Genomic DNA, 18,010 nt, shown 5'->3' with positions numbered 1-18,010 from the left:
CACAGACAGTGACCCAAGCCGGGAATCAAACCTGGGACCCTGGAGCTGTGAAGCAACAGTGCTCACCACTTTCCTAGACTGTATACCTGTCGGCTCTGTTTTGGAGCAGCATCTTCACCTCTTCCCGGTCTCCAATCACTGGCATTCGCTCTCCTGCGAGAATCTGGTACAGGTTCTTTCTCGGTGGGACTAAAGGAGGGGGCAGAAACGACAGAGGCGGGGGAGGAGGCGGTGCTAGCCACTCTGAGCCGTCAGACCGGTCCTCGCTGGGATTTGCCCTCAACTCGTGTGCCATTTCGATGTTGGACATGGCAGGACCTGGTCAAGCCACCTTTGGACCTCAGGCTGATAAATTTGACCATCCCGTGGCTACGACTCTTTTCGCTGGTCAGTCCGCTCTAAGGTCAGGGCATCGAGGGTCAGAGACAGAGATACGGCACTAGCAGAGGGAGGGAAGAAAAAACACATCAGTCTGGCTTACAATTCCAAAAACTAGTCCTGCATCTGGGGGATTTATAGGTGGGCGAGACGGTGGAGTGGAAGAGGAAGTGGAAGACAATTTGTTGGCAGACTGGAGTGGGAAAAGGATTGGGAGCTTAGGGAGGAATTAATGGAGGGGTGGAGTGGTGTTGGGTGAGGAGCTAGGGCGGGGAAATGTATTTCTTTAGATTGGGAAACTTGTGCATGTCACCCCGCCATTTAAGAGAGGAGACAGAGGTTAACCGGGGAATTACAGACCAGTGAACATATGCGGTCAGCAGGGGGGGGGGGGGGGGGAAGGGGGGGAGGAGGAGTGTGGGGTTGTTTGGGGGGGGGGGAGCAGGGGTTTGTGTGTTGAGGTTTGTGTGTGTGTGGGGGGGGGGTTCTCGGTGTGTGGTGGGGGGGGGTTTGTGTGTGTGCACGCGTAGGAGGGGGGGGGGGTTTGTGTGTGTGTGGATGGGTTGTGAGGGGGACATTGTGTGTGTGTGTGGGGGGCGGCTGTGTGTGTTTGGGGGATGTGTGTGGGCGGGGTTTGTGTGTGCGTTGGGTGTGGGGGGTTGTGTGTATGTGGGGGAGGTTGTGTGTGTTTGTGGGGGGTTGTTTCTGTGTGGGGGGTGGGGTTGGGGGGTGGGGTTTCTGTGGGGGGTGGGGTTGGGGGGTGGGGTTGTGTGTGTGTGTGTGGGGGGGGGTTTCTGTGTGGGGTGTTTCTGTGTGTGTGTGGGGGGGGTTGTGTGTGTGTGGGGGCTGGATGGGGCTGTGTGTGGGGGGGGAGCGGTTTGGGGGGGGTTGGGTTTTCCTGCGGGGGGGGTTGTGAGAGCGGGACGGGTTGTGTGTGGGGGGGGGTGGGAGTGTGGGGATGGGAGCGGGGGGTTGTGTGGGGGTGGGAGCAGGGAGGGTGTTGTGGGAGGGGCTGTGTGAGTGGTCGGAGGGGGATTGGGGGGGTCGGAGGGGGGTTGTGTGTGGGGGCGGCAAAGGGGGGTTGTGTGGAGGGGGGGGTTGTGTGGAGGGGGGGGTTGTGTGGGGGGCGGAGGGGGGCTTGTGTGTGGGGGGGGCGGAGGGGGGGTTGTGAGTGGGACGGAGGGGGGGGGGTTTGTGTGGGGGGGCGGAGGGGGGGTTTGTGTGGGGGGGGCGGAGTTGGGGTCATGTGGGGGCGGAGTTGGGGTCATGTGGGGGCGGAGTTGGGGTCATGTGGGGGCGGAGTTGGGGTCATGTGGGGGCGGAGTTGGGGTCATGTGGGGGCAGAGGGGGGGTCATGTGGGGGCAGAGGGGGGGTCATGTGGGGGCAGAGGGGGGGTCATGTGGGGGCAGAGGGGGGGTCATGTGGGGGCAGAGGGGGGGTCATGTGGGGGCAGAGGGGGGGTCATGTGGGGGCAGAGGGGGGGTCATGTGGGGGCAGAGGGGGGGTCATGTGGGGGCAGAGGGGGGGTCATGTGGGGGCAGAGGGGGGGTCATGTGGGGGCAGAGGGGGGGTCATGTGGGGGCAGAGGGGGGGTCATGTGGGGGCAGAGGGGGGGTCATGTGGGGGCAGAGGGGGGGTCATGTGGGGGCAGAGGGGGGGTCATGTGGGGGCAGAGGGGGGGTCATGTGGGGGCAGAGGGGGGTCATGTGGGGGCAGAGGGGGGGTCATGTGGGGGCAGAGGGGGGGTCATGTGGGGGCAGAGGGGGGTCATGTGGGGGCAGAGGGGGGGTCATGTGGGGGCAGAGGGGGGGTCATGTGGGGGCAGAGGGGGGGTCATGTGGGGGCAGAGGGGGGGTCATGTGGGGGCAGAGGGGGGGTCATGTGGGGGCAGAGGGGGGGTCATGTGGGGGCAGAGGGGGGGTCATGTGGGGGCAGAGGGGGGGTCATGTGGGGGCAGAGGGGGGGTCATGTGGGGGCAGAGGGGGGGTCATGTGGGGGCAGAGGGGGGGTCATGTGGGGGCAGAGGGGGGGTCATGTGGGGGCAGAGGGGGGGTCATGTGGGGGCAGAGGGGGGGTCATGTGGGGGCAGAGGGGGGGTCATGTGGGGGCAGAGGGGGGGTCATGTGGGGGCAGAGGGGGGGTCATGTGGGGGCAGAGGGGGGGTCATGTGGGGGCAGAGGGGGGGTCATGTGGGGGCAGAGGGGGGGTCATGTGGGGGCAGAGGGGGGGTCATGTGGGGGCAGAGGGGGGGTCATGTGGGCGCAGAGTGGGGGTCATGTGGGGGCAGAGGGGGGGTCATGTGGGGGCAGGGGGGGGGTCGTGTGGGGTGGGCAGAGGGGGGTCGTGTGGGGTGGGCAGAGGGGGGTCGTGTGGGGTGGGCAGAGGGGGGTCGTGTGGGGTGGGCAGAGGGGGGTCGTGTGGGGTGGGCGGAGGGGGGTTGTGGGCAGAGGGGGGGTCATGTGGGGGCAGAGGGGGGGTCATGTGGGGGCAGAGGGGGGGTCATGTGGGGGCAGAGGGGGGGTCATGTGGGGGCAGAGGGGGGGTCATGTGGGGGCAGAGGGGGGGTCATGTGGGCGCAGAGGGGGGGTCATGTGGGGGCAGAGGGGGGGTCATGTGGGGGCAGAGGGGGGGTCATGTGGGGGCAGAGGGGGGTCGTGTGGGGTGGGCAGAGGGGTCGTGTGGGGTGGGCAGAGGGGGGTCGTGTGGGGTGGGCAGAGGGGGGTCGTGTGGGGTGGGCAGAGGGGGGTCGTGTGGGGTGGGCAGAGGGGGGTCGTGTGGGGTGGGCAGAGGGGGGTCGTGTGGGGTGGGCAGAGGGGGGTCGTGTGGGGTGGGCAGAGGGGGGTCGTGTGGGGTGGGCAGAGGGGGGTTGTGGGCAGAGGGGGGGTCATGTGGGGGCAGAGGGGGGTCATGTGGGGGCAGAGGGGGGTCATGTGGGGGCAGAGGGGGGGTCATGTGGGGGCAGAGGGGGGGTCATGTGGGGGCAGAGGGGGGGTCATGTGGGGGCAGAGGGGGGGTCATGTGGGGGCAGAGGGGGGGTCATGTGGGGGCAGAGGGGGGGTCATGTGGGGGCAGAGGGGGGGTCATGTGGGGGCAGAGGGGGGTCATGTGGGGGCAGAGGGGGGGTCATGTGGGGGCAGAGGGGGGGTCATGTGGGGGCAGAGGGGGGGTCATGTGGGGGCAGAGGGGGGGTCATGTGGGGGCAGAGGGGGGGGTCATGTGGGGGCAGAGGGGGGGTCATGTGGGGGCAGAGGGGGGGTCATGTGGGGGCAGAGGGGGGGTCATGTGGGGGCAGAGGGGGGGTCATGTGGGGGCAGAGGGGGGGTCATGTGGGGGCAGAGGGGGGGTCATGTGGGGACAGAGAGGGGGTCATGTGGGGACAGAGGGGGGGTCGTGTGGGGTGGGCAGAGGGGGGTCGTGTGGGGTGGGCGGAGGGGGGTTGTGGGCAGAGGGGGGTCATGTGGGGGCAGAAGGGGGGTCATTTGGGGGCAGTGGGAGGTCATGTGGGGTGGGCAGAGGGGGGTCGTGTGGGGTGGGCAGGGGGGTCGTGTGGGGTGGGCAGAGGGGGGTCGTGTGGGGTGGGCAGAGGGGGGTCGTGTGGGGGTGGGCAGAGGGGGGTCGTGTGGGGTGGGCAGAGGGGGGTTGTGGGCAGAGGGGTCATTTGGGGGCAGTGGGAGGTCATGTGGGAGGTCATGTGGGGTGGGCAGAGGGGGGTCGTGTGGGGTGGGCAGAGGGGGGTCGTGTGGGGTGGGCAGAGGGGGGTCGTGTGGGCTGGGCAGAGGGGGGTCGTGTGGGCTGGGCAGAGGGGGGTCGTGTGGGGTGGGCAGAGGGGGGTCGTGTGGGGTGGGCGGAGGGGGGGTTGTGGGGGCGGAGGGGGGGTTGTGGGGCGGAGGGGGGGTTGTGGGGGCAGAGGGGGTCATGTGGGGGCAGAGGGGGTCATGTGGGGGCAGAGGGGGGGTCATGTGGGGGTGGCGGAGGGGGGTCATGTGGGGGGTGGCGGAGTGGGGTCATGGGTAGGCGGAGGGGGGTCGTGTGGGGTGGGCGGAGGGGGGGTTGGGGGGTTGTGTGGGGGGGCGGAGGGGGGGTTGTGTGGGGGGGCGGAGGGGGGGTTGTGTGGGGGGGCGGAGGGGGGGTTGTGTGGGGGGGGCGGAGGGGGGGTTGTGTGGGGGGGCGGAGGGGGGGGTTGTGTGGGGGGGCGGAGGGGGGGTTGTGTGGGGGGGGCGGAGGGGGGGTTGTGTGGGGGGGCGGAGGGGGGGTTGTGTGGGGGGGCGGAGGGGGGGTTGTGTGGGGGGGCGGAGGGGGGGTTGTGTGGGGGGGCGGAGGGGGGGGTTGTGTGGGGGGGCGGAGGGGGGGGGTTGTGTGGGGGGGCGGAGGGGGGGGTTGTGTGGGGGGGCGGAGGGGGGGTTGTGTGGGGGGGCGGAGGGGGGGGTTGTGTGGGGGGGCGGAGGGGGGGGTTGTGTGGGGGGGCGGAAGGGGGGGTTGTGTGTGGGGGGGAGGGGGGGCTGTGTGTGGGGGGGGGAGGGGGGGTTGTGTGTGGGGGGGGAGGGGGTGTTGTGTGTGGGGGGGGGGAGGGGGTGTTGTGTGTGGGGGGGGAGGGGGGGTTGTGTGTGGGGGGAAGGGGGGGTTGTGTGTGGGGGGGAGGGGGGGTTGTGTGTGGGGGGGGGAGGGGGGGTTGTGTGTGGGGGGGGAGGGGGGGTTGTGTGTGGGGGGGGAGGGGGGGTTGTGTGTGGGGGGGGAGGGGGGGTTGTGTGTGGGGGGGGAGGGGGGGTTGTGTGTGGGGGGGAGGGGGGGTTGTGTGTGGGGGGGGAGGGGGGGTTGTGTGTGGGGGGGAGGGGGGGTTGTGTGTGGGGGGGAGGGGGGGTTGTGTGTGGGGGGGAGGGGGGGTTGTGTGTGGGGGGGAGGGGGGGTTGTGTGTGGGGGGGGAGGGGGGGTTGTGTGTGGGGGGGGAGGGGGGGTTGTGTGTGGGGGGGAGGGGGGGTTGTGTGTGGGGGGGAGGGGGGGTTGTGTGTGGGGGGGAGGGGGGGTTGTGTGTGGGGGGAGGGGGGGTTGTGTGTGGGGGGAGGGGGGGTTGTGTGTGGGGGGAGGGGGAGTTGTGTGTGGGGGGGAGGGGGGGTTGTGTGTGGGGGGGAGGGGGGTTGTGTGTGGGGGGGAGGGGGGTTGTGTGTGGGGGGGAGGGGGGTTGTGTGTGGGGGGGAGGGGGGTTGTGTGTGGGGGGGAGGGGGGTTGTGTGTGGGGGGGAGGGGGGTTGTGTGTGGGGGGGAGGGGGGTTGTGTGTGGGGGGGAGGGGGGTTGTGTGTGGGGGGGAGGGGGGGTTGTGTGTGGGGGGGAGGGGGGGTTGTGTGTGGGGGGGAGGGGGGGTTGTGTGTGGGGGGGAGGGGGTTGTGTGTGGGGGGAGGGGGTTGTGTGTGGGGGGGGAGGGGGGGGTTGTGTGTGGGTGGGAGGGTTGTGTGGGGGGGAGGGGGTTTGTGTGTGGGGGGGAGGGGGTTTGTGTGTGGGGGGGGGAAGGGGTGTGTGGGGGAGGGGGGGAAGGGGTGTGTGGGGGGAGGGGGGCTGTGTGTGGGGGGGAGGGGGGGTTGTGTGTGGGGGGGGAGGGGGGGTTGTGTGTGGGGGGGAGGGGGGTTGTGTGTGGGGGGGAGGGGGGTTGTGTGTGGGGGGGAGGGGGGGTTGTGTGTGGGGGGGGAGGGGGGGTTGTGTGTGGGGGGGGAGGGGGGTTGTGTGTGGGGGGGAGGGGGGGGTTGTGTGTGGGGGGGGAGGGGGGGTTGTGTGTGGGGGGGAGGGGGGGTTGTGTGTGGGGGGGGAGGGGGGGTTGTGTGTGGGGGGGGAGGGGGGGTTGTGTGTGGGGGAGGGGGGGTTGTGTGTGGGGGGGAGGGGGGGTTGTGTGTGGGGGGAGGGGGGGTTGTGTGTGGGGGGGGAGGGGGGTTGTGTGTGGGGGGGGAGGGGGGTTGTGTGTGGGGGGGGAGGGGGGGTTGTGTGTGGGGGGGGAGGGGGGGTTGTGTGTGGGGGGGGTTGTGTGTGGGGGGGTTGTGTGTGGGGGGAGGGGGGTTGTGTGTGGGGGGGGAGGGGGGGTTGTGTGTGGGGGGGGGAGGGGGGGGGGTGTGTGTGGGGGGGGGGTGGGGGGGGGTGTGTGGGGGGGGAGGGGGGTTGTGTGTGGGGGGGGAGGGGGGGTGTGGGTGGGGGGAGGGGGTTGTGTGTGGGGGGGGAGGGGGGGTTGTGTGTGGGGGGGGGAGGGGGGGGTTGTGTGTGGGGGGGGAGGGGGGGTTGTGTGTGGGGGGGAGGGGGGGTTGTGTGTGGGGGGGGGGGGTGTGTGGGGGGGGAGGGGGGGTTGTGTGGGGGGGGAGGGGGGTTGTGTGTGGGGGGGTGGGTGGAGGGGGGGTGGTGTGTGGGGGGGAGGGGGGTTGTGTGTGGGGGGAGGGGGGGTTGTGTGTGGGGGGGGGGTGTGTGTGGGGGGGGGGGTGTGTGTGGGGGGGGGGGTTGTGTGTGGGGGGGGGAGGGGGGGTTGTGTGTGGGGGGGAGGGGGGGTTGTGTGTGGGGGGGGAGGGGGGTTGTGTGTGGGGGGGGAGGGGGGTTGTGTGTGGGGGGGGAGGGGGGTTGTGTGTGGGGGGGTTGTGTGTGGGGGGGGAGGGGGGGTTGTGTGTGGGGGGGAGGGGGGGTTGTGTGTGGGGGGGGGGTTGTGTGTGGGGGGGGGGGGAGGGGGGGTTGTGTGTGGGGGGGGGGGAGGGGGGGTTGTGTGTGGGGGGAGGGGGTGTGTGTGTGGGGGGAGGGGGTGTGTGTGTGGGGGGGTGGGGGTGTGTGTGTGTGGGGGGGGGGGGGGGGTTGCGTGTGGGTTGTTTGCTTGTGGGAAGGGGGGGGAGGGTGTGTGTGTGGTTGGGGGGGGGTTTCATGCGGGGCTCTTTGTCCCGCTCCGTCGACTGGCAGGTGGCGCGGGCCAATCGCAGAGCGGCCGCCGGGCCGAGTTGACCAATCAGGGTGAGGACGGAAGGCGGGACTTCCGGTCAGGCTCAGGGACCGCGGCGCTGTCTGGCGGTTGGATTCCGGGACAATCCGCCTCCATTGGTAATTTCCCGGCGCCATCGGCGGCTCGAAGCCCGCTGGGCGGCCTCCAAATTGCACACACCGTGGGTGCCGGAATATATCGCGGCCCAAACCCCTACCTGGAGAGCAGCGCTCTTACCGTCCTGCCGGAGCGGCCGCTGGGGGCGGAGGAGGGAGAAGGTTCCGCCGCCGGGTGCCAGCTTCCGGTTGGTGCGGGGAATGGGGTTTGGGGGCCTTGTCCGTGTCTGGGGGGGAGGGGATTGGGGTTAGGGGGTCTTGCCCTGTGTCTGGGGGGAGGGGTTAGGGGGTCTTGCCCTGTGTCTGGGGGGAGGGGTTAGGGGGTCTTGCCCTGTGTCTGGGGGGCCTTGCACGTGTCTGGGGGGAGGAGGGGATTGGGGTTAGGGGGCCTTGCCCTGTGTCTGGAGGGCCTTGTACGTGTCTGGGGGGGGGGAGGGGATTGGGGTTAGGGGGTCTTGCCTTGTGTCTGGGGGGAGGGGGTTAGGGGGCCTTGCCCGTGTCTGGGGGGGGCGATTGGGGTTAGGGGGCCTTGCCCTGTGTCTGGGGGGCTTTGCACGTGTCTGGGGGGTGAGGGGATTGGGGTTAGGGGGTCTTGCCCTGTCTCTGGGGGAGGGGTTAGGGGGTCTTGCCCTGTTCCTGGGGGGGGCGGGGTTAGGGGGTCTTGCCCTGTCTCGGGGGGGTTAGGGGGTCTCGCCCTGTCTCGGGGGGGGGGGAGGGGAATGGGGTTAGGGGGTCTTGTCCGGTGTCTGGGGGGGTGTCAAAGGGGTTAAGGGGTGTTGCCCTGTGGGGGGGAATGGTGTTAGGGGGCCTGTCCCTGGGGGGAGGGGACTGGTGTTCGGGGACCTTACCCTATCCCGGGGGGAGGGGACTGGTGTTCGGGGACCTTACCCTATCCCGGGGGGGGGGGGAGGGATGAATGGAGTCAGGGGGCCTTGCCCTGTTCTGCCCCTGGGGGAGGGGAATGGGGTTAGGGGGCCTTGCCCTATCCCGGGGGGAGAATGGGGTTAGGGGGCCTTGCCTTGTCTTTGGTGGGAGGGAGTCCTGCCTTGTCTCCATGGGTCATATCCACCCTGGCTCCCATGTTTCCCCTATCCCTGAATCGACCCTATGTTGTAACCCTTTGCAGCCTGCAAGCGGTATTAGTTGGCTGGGTTTGTTTGGTTGTGGCAGGCAGCCTGGCTCTCTTTGAAAGCGAATTACTGCGGATGTTGGAAAATCCCTGCAGGTCTGGCAGCACCTGCAGGGAGAGAAAAAAGCTAACCCAAGGTCATCTGGACTCGAAAAGTTAGCTCTTTTTTTCTCTCTACAGATGCTGCCAGACCTGCTGAGATTTTCCAGCATTTTCCCTTTTGGAGCCTTTTTACAGATTTTACAGTGCAGAAAGAGGCCAGGGTGGGCTTGCTTCAGTCTGTCACTAATTTGCTTCAGCCTGCTTTTACAGAATTTACAGTGCAGAAAGAGGCCAGGGCCGGCTTGCTTCAGTGTCATGGTTGTGTTTTGCTGATTAACTTTAGGCCTCCTGTTTCTTGGTCTGAACCAAAAACAATTTCAGATTTATCAAATTTCATGATTTACCACATTTGGATTTGAATCCATGACTTTTAATGAGTGTTTAAAGCCGTGAGGTTTGCCTACTGGAGTTGAAGGGCTTATTTTGCAGAGTTACTGCTGAGACGTACTTTGATTTGTACTTTTCTCTCTTTTTTTCAGTTAACGTCAGTGGAAAGCCATGTCTATTCAAGAATCCCGCCCAAATCACACCATCTACATCAACAACCTGAATGAAAAGATCAAGAAAGATGGTAACTGTTCAGGGGCGGTGGTGTGTTGATTAACGGATTGGTTAAGAGAGCATTTAGGGACGGGGTTACAATGTTTTTAACAGTTCGAACAGGCCATTGGGCTCAACTGGTTTGAGCTCCACATCAGCTCCCTCCATCTTTACACCTAATTCCATCCTAGATGTTTTCCCCTCTGAACCACACACCATTCTGACTTGGAACTCCCCTCCCGGCAGCTCTGGGAGCGCCCATGCCACATGAACTGCAGATGTTCAAGAAGGCGGCTCACCACCGAGGGTGATTAGAAATGGACAACAAGGCTGGCTTTGCTGGTGACAGAATTAATTTTTAAACACCAATTCCTTTTCCCCTCTCATACTTACCTAGCATCCTCAGATAGTCACTGTGATAGCAAATTCCACATTCTAATCATTCATCATGGGAACCAGTTTGCCTGATTTCCATTTTGGATTTATTGGTAACTGTCTTATATTTGTGGCTCCTTGATTTGGAGTTTCCAACAATCGGAAACATCCACGTAATTGAACTTCAGAATGTTAAAGGTCACCCCCTCTGCCTTCTATCTTACAGAAAGAAGAGCCCCAGTCTGTTCAACATTACTAAGTTGTAGGATTTGTTTTTTAAATTTAGAGTATCCAATTTTTTTTCCCCAATTAAGGGGCAATATAGCGTGGCCAATCCACCGATTCTGCACATCTTTTTGTGTTGTAGGGGTGAGACCTACGCAGACATGGGGAGAATGTGCAAACTCCACACGGGAATTGTAGGATTGTTCTTGTAAATCATTTGCGCCTTCTTTCATGTCCCTAGATAGTTTCTGCAATAGGGAGGCCAGGACTGTGCACAACCGGATTTACTGGGCTTTCACCAGTGAATGAAAACTGATCTTGGAAGTCTGGCTGCACTCGGAGCTTTCTGCTGGGATGACGTTGATTGTGTTGTGTGTTCTCTCTTTAGAGTTGAAGAAATCGCTCTACGCTATCTTTTCCCAGTTTGGCCAGATTCTCGACATCCTTGTCTCCCGGAACCTAAAGATGCGAGGACAAGCCTTTGTGATATTCAAAGAAGTCAGCAGTGCCACTAATGCCCTAAGATCGATGCAGGGTTTCCCCTTCTATGACAAGCCAATGGTGAGTACTGTATAGGAATTCTATCTGTCCTGGGACTTGTATTAACGACTTTCAGTTGATCTCAAATGCTCCAGTAATGCACTCGGGCTGTGACTGATTGGAGTGTGTTGAACTTACAGCACAGAAACTGGGGCTGTTCTATCCCAACAGGCCCATGCTGTGTATTGATTCATGAGACCCCCTGCCAGTTGTGGCCCATGTAGGTACCAACGATATAGCAGGACAAGGAATAAGGTACTGCATAGTCAATGTGAGAGGCTCGGTATGAAATTAAGAAGCTGAACTTCAACGGGTAATAACTTCTGGATTATTACCTGAGCCACATGCAGAAGGGACTGGGGCAAATAAGATTAGAGAGATAAATGTGTGGCTCTGGCTGGTGTACAAAATGTGGGTTCCAGTTGTGGGGCACTGGCACCAGTACTGGGGAAAGTAGGGGCTGCACCATTGTCACCCGAACCATACTGGGATGAGTGTACTTGAGAATTGCATAACTAGGGAATAGAGAGGGCTTTAACTAAAGCAGGGGGATAAGAGATGTAGCTTGAGTAGATGTTGCAAATCAGTAGCTTGAGTAGATGTTGCAAATCAAAGGGTAGATTCAAGACAGGAGACAGTAATGTGGGAAATGAGGGTCATGAACTAGCAGGAAGGGACAGAGATGAAACCTAAGAATACACAAATAGTCAAGACTAGATATTGGATTTGTTTATTGTCACATGTACCGAGGAACGGGGAAAAGTATTGTTCTGCGTACAGTTCAGACAGATCATTCCGTACATGGAAAGAAAATACATAGGGCAAACATAAAATATACAATGTAAATACATAGACACAGGCATCGGGTGAAGCAAACAGGAGTGTAGTACTACTCGGTGTGAAGAGATCAGCTCAGTCCATAAGATGGTCGTTTAGGAGTCTGGTAACAGCGGGGAAGAAGCTTTCTTTGAATCTGTTAGTGCGTGTTCTCAGACTTTTGTATCTCCTGCCTGATGGAAGAAGTTGGAAGAGTGAGTAAGGCGGATGGGAGGGGTCTTTGACTATGCGGCCCACTTCCCAAGGCAGCAGGAGGTGTAGACAGAGTCAATTGATGTTGGGGGGGGGGTTCATGTGCTGGACTGGGCAGTGTTCACGACTCTGTAGTTTCTTATGGTCTTGGGCTGAACAAGACAAAACAAAAGACTACCTGAATGTGTGTAGTGTTTGTAACAAAGTAAATTAAATGATAGTGTTTAGTGAACTAAATTAATATAATGTGATAACCATTATGGATTCTTTCGGTTGCAAGATGACCAGGATTGGGTCCTGAATATTGCTCTAAAGATGGAGGGATAGCACTGTTGATCAAGGTTGGCATTGGTGCAATAGTTAGAGATCACCTTGGTTCAAGAGATCAGTATGTGGAATCGGTTTGAATGGAGATGTGGAATAGTTGGGGAAAGAAGTCACTGGTGGGAGTGGTTGCCAGGCCCCTAACAGTGACCATAATGTAGGGCAAAATATACAAGAAGAAATGTTGGGCGCTTGTGATAAAGGGACGTCAATAATCATGGGTTTTAATTCCAATACGAACTAGAAAAATCAGATTGGCAGCAGTATTTAGGATGAGGAGTTCATGAATTGCTATTGAGATTGTGCTTCCCTAAGAAACCTTCAGGAACCAGCCAGAGTGCCGGTTATATTAGACTTGGTATTGTGTAATGTGAGAGGATTTGTTAATGACCACCGTAAAGGCCCCCCTATGTAGCAGCGACCATTATACGATTGAATTCTATACAACGCTTGAACGGGTAGAGTGGGTCCAAGACTAGTATTTTAAACTTTGAGTGTGAAAGCTGAGCTAGTTGCAGTGAACTGGGGCACTAGGCTAGGGGATGCATCACTAGAGTGGCAGATATTTAAAGGAATATTTCAGAATAAGTATACTCTTACTATTAAAGAAAAATTCAAGGGGAGGAAAATGTGATTTTGGGTGAGTGGATAAAAGAACTATTGTTTAAATGGAGAAAACTGCAGAAAGCTCCAACACAACGGGACTTGGGGGTACTTTTGCGCGAAACACAGAAAGCTAGCACACCTGTCCAGCAGGTAACCAGGATTGCTAATGGGAAGTTAGCCCTTATTTAGAGGGGTTGGAGTATAAGAGTAGGGAAGTCTTGCTGCAACTTTACAAAGTAGTGGTGAGACCACATAGAATTAACATTCGGCCCATCCCCGGCCCTTGGAAAGAGCACCCTACCTAAGCCCACCCATCCACCCTATCACCGTAACCCACCAACCCCTCCTAACCTTTTTGGACACTAAGGGAAATTTAGCATGGCCAATCCACCTAACCTGCACATCTTTGGACTGTGGGAGGAAGCCGGAGCACCCGGAGGAAACCCACGCAGACACGGGGAGAACGTGCAGACTCTACACAGACAATCACCCGAGACTGGAATTTAATCCGTGTCCATGGAGCTGTGAGGCGCAGTGCTAACGATTGTGCCACATCTGGAGTACTTTGGGCAGTTTTGGTCCCCTTGTTTAAGGAAAGATATTATTTCATTGGATGTGGTTCAGGGAAGGTTTACTAGGATGATCCCCAGTATGGAGGATTGTCTTATAGATCGATTCATGATTAGAAATGGAAACAAGGGTTCTGGGAAAGGGCAGGAAAGTGGACATGAGGAATGTCTGGTCAGCCATGATCGAATAGCAGAACAGGCTCGAGGGGCTGAGTGGCCTACTTCTCCTATTTCATATGTTTGTATGTACCTAGGTTATACTTAAACACAGTCATACTATTAGCCTCAATTTAACAGCAGTCTCAGCTGTTTTCTTTCCAGGAATTTTTCTTTCCAGGCACCAGTGAGAAAGGGAATGACTGCCTAGTACAGTGCTGCTCTCCATTTCCTCACTGGCGTAAATTGTAAAAAGAGAGAAATGTGGCTGAAGCTTTTCACCTTACACTCATCAGGACAAAGACAAGAATGCCAAATTTCAAACGATCACAATTTATACTGCAGGAGAAAATGGTACTGATTGGTTGTCAAGTTGGTTCTGGTCAAAGGGGTTGCCATGGAGAAAGCAATCAGTCAACTTCCCAACCTATCAGCACCCTTTTCTCCTGTAGTGTAAATTGTGATCGTTTGAAATTTGGCATTCTTGTGTTTGTGTGCGCAAGCTGAAAAGCTTCAATAATATCCATGTTCTGGGCTACTCGTATTGTACTTTGAAGACGATTTTCCTGGCTGCAGAGTGCCGGACTGCGAATCTGGAGGCTCGTTGAGTCTAGTCATACTGGATCATGGTAATCTGTGTACAAAACATAAAAACTATCATGGGGCAGCGCCTGTGGTGTTTAAATAATAACACATATTTCCCCTTGTACGCAGCGAATTCAGTACGCTAAGACTGATTCCGATATTATCGCTAAGATGAAGGGCACCTTCGTGGAGCGTGACCGCAAGAAGGAAAAGAGGAAGGTGAAAGCTCCTGAGCCTTCTGGCAACAAGAAGGCTTCAGCACCCCCAACAGCCAATGCTGTGCCCCTTCCTGTCTCGGTAAGTGTGACAGCCGACAATCTGGTCATGCAGGTAACAAGTGTTTGCATGTAAATGAACAACTGACTTCAATTGAAGTGACCGATGCTTATTCAGGAAAGGGGAAAGGTGTTGGGTGACGTGTGTGGTCTTTGTATCACTCTTGTGGTTGTCGATATCTCCTTGGAGTTGTACTTACTTGGATCAGCTATCTGCACTTCAGCATCAGTCTTTCCCTTCATTACTGTTGTGCTCAACCAGTTAATTGAATGAAGGCTTCCTGGTCCCTTTGCATTTAGTGTCTGTAATGTTTATGTATGCACTTCAAATGTGTTTTCGCCTGTCGCAAAAGCAATATTGGATAAAATCTAAAGGTCATTTTTTTTTTTTTCTTTTAAAGCACATTTTCTACTGGATTTTGGGGCCTTTTTTGTATCATTCCATTGCAAGAACTCCCTCTTGCCTCACTGTTAAATGAGTCTGTCCTGCTGGTGAATATTCTCCAGTTTGGCTGCTGACATTCTAACAGATTGTTTTTCTCATCTCTAAAGGACAAGCCAGGTCACCAGCAATCGAAATGCTAGTTTCACTCCACCCAGCTGTCCCTTTACTTTTGTCATTCCTCCTCACCCATCTTCGCCTCCCAGGTGATTTGTGTTCAGCCCCCTAGACACCCTGCTCTTTCACCACTCCACGCCTGTAAAGCCCATCATGCGCCCTTTAGTGTCTCGCATGTTTATACATTAAAGGTGTCTGCTCTGTGGTTGTTGCACTTTGATTGGATTTGCTTTGGGGAACCGTGTCCGCTGTGTGGGGGCAGGAAGAGGAGCGGTTAGCGTGCTGCCATGGTAACTGTTCCAGTGGCTCGGACATAAAATGTCTTTGCCATTGTGTAGACCTGTTCAGTGAGCTATTGTTTCATCACTTTGTTTGTTTCTTCTAGGGTATGCCCATGATGAACCAAGCCCCGCGGATGATGCAAATGCCAGGACAGCCTCACTACATGCCCCCGCCTGGTATGATGCCCCCGCCTGGGATGGCACCTGGCCAGATGCCACCAGGTTCCATTCCTCCTGGTCAGATGATGGCTGGCCAGATGCCGCCCCCTGCCCAGGCGGTAAGTGTTCAGTTGGTGCAGGGGGTGATGGAACTGCTTCTGTACCCACCCTCTGGAACTTATAGTCAACAATGTGAATGCTTTTGAAGAGATGTCCTCATTGGGTTCCTTTGTCCGGAGGAGTGCGCCCTCTGGTAAATCTGCACAAATCTCCACTCAGTGGTTTGGATTGACACACAGTAATCAATCTCTGAGCTGAATCTCTGAGCAGCATTGAAGTGTAGCTTTCAGAGTCGAGTGATTAGTGTCTGAATCTGTCAAGATACCTGGGATATGAATAGGACTATAAAAGGGATGCACATGGTGCATGTCTGTGTGGGAGGGTGAAGGTGTGATTGTGGGACGGAGATTGAGTGAGAGGAGGGTTGTGGTCTATGGGGTCAGGATGGAGGTGTTTTAATAGTCTGGGGCTGTAATGAGGAAGGGTGTGTTTGGTGTAATAGTTTGGGGCTGTCATGAGGAAGGGCATTTGGGGCTATCATGAGGAAGGGTGTGTTGGTGTTGTAATGGTTTACGGCTGTAATGAGGAAGGGCGTGTTTGGTGTTGGAATGGTTTGGGGCTTTCATGAGGAAGGGCATGTTGGTGTTGTAATGGTTTGGGGCTGTCGTGGAAGGGCTTGTTGGTGTAATGGTTTGGGGCTGGAATGAGGAAGGGCAGGTTGGTGTTGTAATGGTTTGGGCTGTAATGAGGAAGGGCGTGTTGGTGTTGTAATGGTTTGGGGCTGTCGTGGAAGGGCTTATTGGTGTAATGGTTTGGGGCTGGAATGAGGAAGGGCATGTTGTTGTTGTAATGGTTTGGGGCTGTCGTGGAAGGGCTTATTGGTGTAATGGTTTGGGGCTGGAATGAGGAAGGGCGTGTTGGTGTTGTAATGGTTTGGGGCTGTCGTGGAAGGGCTTATTGGTGTAATGGTTTGGGGCTGGAATGAGGAAGGGCGTGTTGGTGTTGTAATGGTTTGGGGCTGTCGTGGAAGGGCTTATTGGTGTAATGGTTTGGGGCTGGAATGAGGAAGGGCATGTTGTTGTTGTAATGGTTTGGGGCTGGAATGAGGAAGGGTATGTTGGTGTTGTAATGGTTTGGGGCTGGAATGAGGAAGGGTATGTTGGTGTTGTAATGGTTTGAGGCTGTCATATTTAACTGACATTCATCTGATTTACAGGTGCCTGAGAATCCACCCAATCACATCCTGTTCTTAACCAACCTGCCCGAGGAGACCAATGAGCTGATGCTGTCCATGCTTTTCAATCAGTGAGTATGAAAGAGGGGGAAAGTGGGAATTTTGAGTTGGGAGGGGGATTTACTGCATAAATATTCCTGACATTTCTGCTGGGTAATGGGGTAAATAGTCTAGATCCTCTGTTTGCCCTGGCTGTGTGGTTTGGATGGGTCCTTGTTCTCTGGGGCTCTCGTTCCCTGAGTGATGTCACTTGGGTTGAGGACAGGCTGCATAGTCTTCCCACTCCCACTGGCTGCCTGGTTAGTTGGGAGAGGTGATGTATTCCATTCTAACCAGAAACCTCCACTGGAGCCTGTCTGGCTCCTGGGAACAGGCTTGTACTGGCTTAAAAAGGGGGGGGGGGGGGGGGGAGGTATAATGGTCAAACCTCTCTCACACCTGAGGGTGGGACTGTTAATGGGGAAGCAAGGTGAAGAACCCAGTAAATCGCCCTTACCAGAGGCTGCCAGTACTGAGGCAGTGTGAAGAACCCAGTAAATCGCCCTTACCCACAGAGGCTGCCAGTACTGAGGCAGTGTGAAGAACCCAGTAAATCGCCCTTACCCACAGAGGCTGCCAGTGCTATCGCAAGTAGTGTTTTTTAAAAATTCAATATGGGGCATGGGTGTAGTTGGCTGGGCCAGACCAGCATTTATTGCCCATCCATAAATGCCCCCTCACATGTAGGACACCGAGTAAGGATACCAGAATTCCTTCCCTAAAGGGTGTTCGAGAACCAGATGGGTTTTTACAACATTCGCAATGGTTTCATGGTCACCATTAGACTGTTAATTCCAGTTTTGTTTTTATTGATTTCTAATTTTGCCGTCTGCTGTGGTAGGATTCGAACTAAGATCCCTCGGGCATTACCCCGAGTCTCTGGGTTGCTAGTCCAGTGACAATCCCACTACACCATCGCATCCCCTGTGTGCCGCTTGTGTGTGACATGCACTCATGGTGGGAAAGTACTGAAATTAGTTTATGCATCATTGCTTACTGGTCTCTCTTTCCCCCCACCCCCGCTTCTCGTGCTGATCTCTTTGCATTTCCGCAGGTTCCCTGGATTTAAGGAAGTCCGTCTGGTACCTGGTCGCCACGACATCGCCTTTGTGGAATTTGACAATGAGGTCCAAGCCGGAGCAGCACGCGACGCGCTCCAAGGGTTTAAGATCACTCAGTCGAACGCAATGAAAATCTCCTTTGCAAAGAAATGAGAGGGTCGGGACGATCGAACTGGTTAACTCCGGCTTTGTTTTCAGAAGCTGTTGTGGTTTTTTTAAAGTTGTGTGGTAACTGGTCTGTATTTAAGTTCTGATGCTTCAGGTAAGTGTTGAGTGAGGAGACTCCTTGGCTTTGCCCTGCCCATCGGATGACCATTCACACCCGGGGAAGCCCTTCACAGGAGCTGCAGCATCATGCTGGTGAGGCCAGCCTCCTGCAGTCCAAGGACTGTTCATGTTGTGCTGTGGGTGTTGTACCATCCCCTTGCACTATTCCACCCTGGGTCCGTCAAATTAACTAATTCACACGTCCTTTGCAATTATGTCCAGGAGCAGATTGTGGCCATATCCTGACTGAAGAAATAAATAAATTGCCACTTAGGGTATTATTTTGAATTTGACTGCCCATATTTGGCTATATATATTTTTTGAGTGAGTGCATCTGACTGGCTACGGCAAGCAAACAGTTTGGCTTAACTGCATGTGAGAAAGCTGTTCACCCAGAGTCTCAGTGACATTGCACCTGGAGCTTTCAAGCTTACTGAACTAACAGATGAATAAAGACTTTTTTTTATAA

General features: G+C 57.5%; 2 protein-coding genes across 5 annotated transcripts in view; one reads left to right on the top strand and one right to left on the bottom strand.

Moving 5' to 3' along the window:
• The window catches only part of actmap (actin maturation protease), a 25,143-nt gene extending 17,500 nt beyond the window's left edge, over positions 1 to 7,643 (bottom strand). For 2 of the 3 annotated variants that reach the window (XM_072490206.1, XM_072490208.1), the window contains exons 1-2: positions 7,528 to 7,607; positions 87 to 439 (exon numbers count right to left, since the gene is read on the bottom strand). In XM_072490206.1, coding sequence (XP_072346307.1) covers positions 87 to 310 — 224 coding nt within the window. In that variant the 5' untranslated portion in view covers positions 311 to 439; positions 7,528 to 7,607. Of the gene's footprint in view, positions 1 to 86; positions 440 to 7,527 lie in introns of all 3 variants that reach the window. The other variant, XM_072490207.1, reaches the window with a different exon arrangement.
• On the top strand, positions 7,295 to 18,010 carry snrpa (small nuclear ribonucleoprotein polypeptide A). Of its 2 annotated transcripts, none has more exons than XM_072490212.1 (7): positions 7,295 to 7,429; positions 9,137 to 9,228; positions 10,186 to 10,358; positions 13,736 to 13,903; positions 14,826 to 14,999; positions 16,157 to 16,245; positions 17,268 to 18,010. In XM_072490212.1, exons 2-7 carry the CDS (start codon positions 9,156 to 9,158, stop codon positions 17,425 to 17,427), a joined length of 837 nt encoding a protein of 278 aa, XP_072346313.1. In that variant the 5' UTR covers positions 7,295 to 7,429; positions 9,137 to 9,155; the 3' UTR covers positions 17,428 to 18,010. The 2 variants fall into 2 exon arrangements, with proteins under 2 accessions (XP_072346313.1, XP_072346314.1); XM_072490213.1 differs by lacking the exon at positions 7,295 to 7,429 and adding an exon at positions 7,438 to 7,614.

Source organism: Scyliorhinus torazame, chromosome 25 (assembly GCF_047496885.1).
Source record: "Scyliorhinus torazame isolate Kashiwa2021f chromosome 25, sScyTor2.1, whole genome shotgun sequence".
Classification (NCBI taxonomy): domain Eukaryota; kingdom Metazoa; phylum Chordata; class Chondrichthyes; order Carcharhiniformes; family Scyliorhinidae; genus Scyliorhinus; species Scyliorhinus torazame.
This window is presented reverse-complemented; position numbering and strand designations above follow the sequence as displayed.